General features: G+C 39.3%; 1 protein-coding gene across 1 annotated transcript in view; it reads right to left on the bottom strand.

Annotated features, from left to right (window-relative positions):
• Positions 1-240: 240 nt before the first annotated feature.
• The window catches only part of LOC105295352 (thioredoxin domain-containing protein 8), a 10,449-nt gene continuing 5,984 nt past the window's right edge, over positions 241-4,705 (bottom strand). Inside the window, exons 2-3 of the mRNA XM_023533501.1 lie at positions 2,208-2,267; positions 241-434 (exon numbers count right to left, since the gene is read on the bottom strand). Coding sequence (XP_023389269.1) covers positions 339-434; positions 2,208-2,267 — 156 coding nt within the window. The 3' untranslated portion in view covers positions 241-338. The remainder of the gene's footprint in view (positions 435-2,207; positions 2,268-4,705) is intronic.

Raw genomic sequence — 4,705 nt, 5'->3', positions numbered from 1 at the left:
TGACAGTTTTTGATTAACATTTCCCTGAGTACTATTAACAACTTGTATACATTTGTGTGAGAATTTCATCATATTCTTTTTTGTAAGATTCTTTTTGAATGGTTCTGCCACAGATAGAGATAATAGTGGGATATTTCTTATGCATTTCTTATGGACGCCTCAGGTGGTCTGAATGGGGAGATTATAATTCGTGCGTTTTTTTCTACTTGTTGCCAATATGTAAAGTTCAGAAACTAAGAATTACATTACTAAGGATTAAAAATAAGTACAATTGTTTCAGTCATCCAGGATAACTCAATCTTTTTTTTTTTAAGACTCTAGTGGTTCTATAATCTAATTCAACTCTGCCAGTTACCATGGACACATACCTTTTGGGTTTGCTTGTACATCTGAAATGCAGGTATTGCTTTGATGTTACAAGTTTGAGCCAACTCCTGGGAAAGAAAAGAAATGGCATGAAGTCACAATTGGTCTCCTTACTCTGTACCAAGCATGGCATTTGGTGACTTCTCAGGGGGAGTGTCTGAAATCTCCGTGAAAGCTGACACTTTACAGATTCTCCTGCTGAGAATTTTTCTAACATATCCTCAAAGCCTTTAGGCGCATTACGATAGGAAGTGACTGTTCTCAGCTTTCCTGAGCTTTCTCACCCCAGAGCTCTAGAAGAGGGTGGGATGGAGACCAAAATAGAATGGACTGAAGGACTAAATGAGTTCTATGTTAAAAGGCTTGTGAACGATTGCAAAGAGGCCCTAATGGAACCCAATATGGAGAGACAATGTTGCAAAAAAAAAGAGAGAGTAGAGGTATCTTTATAACTTGCACTTGAGACATAGGGTGATGTAATGGTCTAGCATTTTAAGTAAGGCTTACATATTTCTTTTTTTTTTTTTAAGCCTTACACTGCCCATCTTTGTGAAAAATTGGGAGCCAAAAGACAAGAAAAATGTCAAAATTTCAATTGTTTTAATCCATTAATCTGCTTTCAAATGCCAGTTTTTGTTTATCTTGTTTAGGAGTTAAAAGAAAATTAGCCGCCCACAGGATCAACAGAATCGGACTTTTCTCTCTAATGGCACTAAATCTTTTCTCACTTCATGGCACTAAATCTCTCCCCTGCCATCTACAACATACACACGCATACACCCATACTCACACACATATTAAATTATAATTTTTATATGACAGCAATGACAATGACTAATACATAAATTACTCTTAAGGAAGAAAATTGTGCATTTTATTTCACCATAAAAGACAAAGAGCTATACTCAAAAAGTCAAACAATAACATGTGTTGGTGAAGATGTGGAGAAATCAGAACACTCATTCATACATTGCTGGTGGGAATGTAAAATGGTACAACCACTCTGAAAAACAATTTGTCAGTTCTTCAAAAAGTTGAACATAGAGTTACCGTATGACTCAACAATTTCAGTCCAATATCCAAGAGAAATGAACACATTAAAGAGCAGAATGGGTGAAAACAGATTTTTTTGTTATGTTAAAATTCAAATTCAACCTAATGTATACATAGGCCACAAATTATTGTAATTTTTCCGCATTATAAATGAACAAATGTTAAGAAGAAAAAGTTTGTACCATACGTTTTGTGTATTAATAAGGCACATTTTGATTGAGGACACAAGGCTGATTATTTTTGGGGGATGGGGTGAGGAAGAAAGGCTCTAAGGACATGAAGGAAGGATTCCCTGGAATTCCTTGTTATGTTGAAAAAAAAAAAAGCACAAGGTACAGCAAGAGGAAAGCAAGATGTCTTAATATGTCTGTAATGCACTGAGTCAGAAATTGATTAATAATCTGCTCTAGGGGGTGAAAATCATTTCCGCTCTTGAGCCCAGCTCAAGCCAATTGGTGGTGTTTGCCTAGAGCAACTCTGCTGAGCAGGTTTCTGGGGTAGAGTTCAGAGCAAGTGGTGAAGAATGCTGGGATTGATTAGTGAGGTCCACCACGGTCTGGGAGGGACGAGGAGGAGCAGGAGAGCCACATATTTGCTGTGTTGTTGTTGCTGTTGTTTTTAAGTAATACAAAACATGCAAGAACATTGTGAAGGAGTTTACTCTAGTTTACCAGAAAGCATTGTGAAATTCTATTTGACTTAAATTGATTATAAATACTGAGACAGTGTTATCAATGACATTGCGTCCTGATTTTACGTATCTACATGGAGGGATTTAAGATTCTTACCCGAGCATCGTCCACATCCACATTAGCAAACATTACATTCTGGTATTGCAGAGACAATGCCTTGAAAAAAATAAAAATTCCCTATTAGCATAGTTTTAACATTAAATTAAATACTAGAAGTGTCAAAAACAAGAAACGAACAAGAAGGTTGTTCAAGAGAATGAAGCATCGTTCTGGTGTCTCACTGCTGCCTAGAACTTGAAGCACCAAAGTCAACAAGGTCAAACAAAGGTCAGTGGCAAAACCAGAGTCTAAAGAACCCAAGTGAAGATCAGAGTTTCGAAGTTAGAGAAGAGCACAAAGCAAAGAAATAATGAAATGTGTGTGGTGGACCCAGACTTACACTTTGGGTGGAGGAAGAGAGTAGCTACGTGTGGTGGGGAGTCTGTCTCCAGATCTCTGATCAAATACTCAAACTCTGCCTTTACCTTCTCTTCCTGCCATACTTTTTTTGGGGTGGGGGGTGGACGGTGCTGGTGGTGGTAGAAGGCTTTTATAGCTGAGGTGATGTAAAAATATTTGTTCTGACCATTAGGCTAATTGCTTTCTGCCCCCATTGCCATCTTACTGTGCTTTATTATATATTAAAACTGTATTTCCAGGATCCTTTGCCAGCTGACTTTCAGTTAGGTTCTGCCAATAGGGAGCATTTGCTGGAAAATGGAAGGTGGGAAGCAGGAAGAAACAACTCTTTCATTTTGTTCTGGAAGCATCTTTGGCAGTGGCGATGACAACGCTGTCAGTAATGAGTCTGGCGGATAGTAGATGCAGCAGCATCCACAGCCTGTAAATGTCAGTTCTTGGGTTTTGTTTCGTTTTGTTTTGTTATTCCAGACAGCTGTGTTCATACTTTAAAAACACTTAAAAGCATATGGATTTGTTTTTACATCACATTTCAAGCATATCCAGTGACCTATTTCAAATGGGACCTTTTTCTGATGGTGATGTAAGGTATTCTGAGCTTGGACAAGTGGAGCCAATAACAGATGAAGCTGTCACTGGGAGCTATTCCCCTGAAGAAGCAGGAAGAAGCAGGGCATGGAGTGAGTAGTAGTGAGTAGTGCATAGTTCTGTCAGAGGGTTCTTTCCAGTTGTTTATCCATGGATAGTGACCAAAGTAGGGGTTCCTTCTTCAGAGGCTCATCAAGATGGTAAAATAAGGGGAAAACTCTTAAATAATAGATATAAAGGCCTTTGGAGCTTTAGAGTACTTATCAGATAAAAAAGATGCTGATTTTGACTGGCAGTTTCTCTGAGCCTGGAAGGAAAATGGTGTCACCCAAGAACTCTAGGGCAATTGACTTGTACTTTTCAAATCTGAAGATATATGAATGTTTTCTCTGTAGGAGTCATGAGAATGGGTTTGGCTATGTGGACACCTAATTCCCAGGATCAGTTCTATTTATGAAGTTTTCAGAGCCTCCCACATCTGTCAGGAAATGCACAGGGACGTGTCAGTTATTTTTGTATTAAATAGTGGCCACATGCATGGTACAGATATGTGTTCCTTGCTAGGCTGGAGTTCTTGCCTTCCTTCACTATCCCCACTCTATCCACCTAGGATCCACTTCCCAAAAACAACAACAACTGTTGCCTCTGTTCTGTTCTTCCTAACATATTATCTGTTACTGTTTGGTCCCCTGTGCTGCTGGTCTTAACTCTAAAATGTCTCCTAAATTTGATCTTTCTTTTTTTTCTCCAAAACCCACCAAATCTTCAAAACTGAACTTGTTGTTCATGTTGGGTCAGTCTGTCCAATCCATTCTTAAACAACACCGTCAAAAGTATTTTCTAAAAACCCTCATTCGATTGTGGCAAAACCCTTCTTCGAATTCTTCTGACTCTATAGCAACTCATTAAGTTTTCACACGAGGTCCTTCTTGATCTAGCCTCATTTTCCTTTTTTTGCTGATTGGTTGGCACTTTCACTGTGTAACTTCCATTCCACCTTCCTTCAGAGCCTGGAAAGAAAAAAGGTAAAGATTCCTTAGACTGCCTTGCAGCTCGAGTTCTGGATGCAAATCGGTTTTACCAGAGAGATGTATGCAGGTGAGACTTGGAAGGCAAAAGGAAAACAGAAGCCACTTTCTTTTTGTCTTTGGATGTTCCCACTGGAAAGCAAGATGGTGGGTACCGAATGGTAGTTGTCTTGGAGGCAGCAGCTGCCACCAGATTCAGGGATCCAGTATCCACGCATCAGCTTCCTGGATGTCCAAAAGTTGTGACAGCAGAAGTTTCCTGATTCTGGTTCTGACAGTCTGACTACTGCTCTGTTGGTGTTTTTTTTTCTTTCTTTCAGTGGTAGCTCCCATCTTCCCTCACTTCTGATTATCTGATTATGATGGCGAAGTTAGAATCCCTGTAGGTGGGTCCTTGGTGTTCTGAGAGAGTCATTCATTGAGTGTCGGTCCAGAGCCCATTCATCCAATCTTCCAGTGATTTTATAAGAACTAAATTCCTCGTAGTAAAGTTCTTTTCTGTCTGATTTGGTGTCTACG

Source organism: Pteropus vampyrus, unplaced genomic scaffold (assembly GCF_000151845.1).
Source record: "Pteropus vampyrus isolate Shadow unplaced genomic scaffold, Pvam_2.0 Scaffold103, whole genome shotgun sequence".
In the NCBI taxonomy this organism is placed as follows: Eukaryota; Metazoa; Chordata; class Mammalia; order Chiroptera; family Pteropodidae; genus Pteropus; species Pteropus vampyrus.
This window is presented reverse-complemented; position numbering and strand designations above follow the sequence as displayed.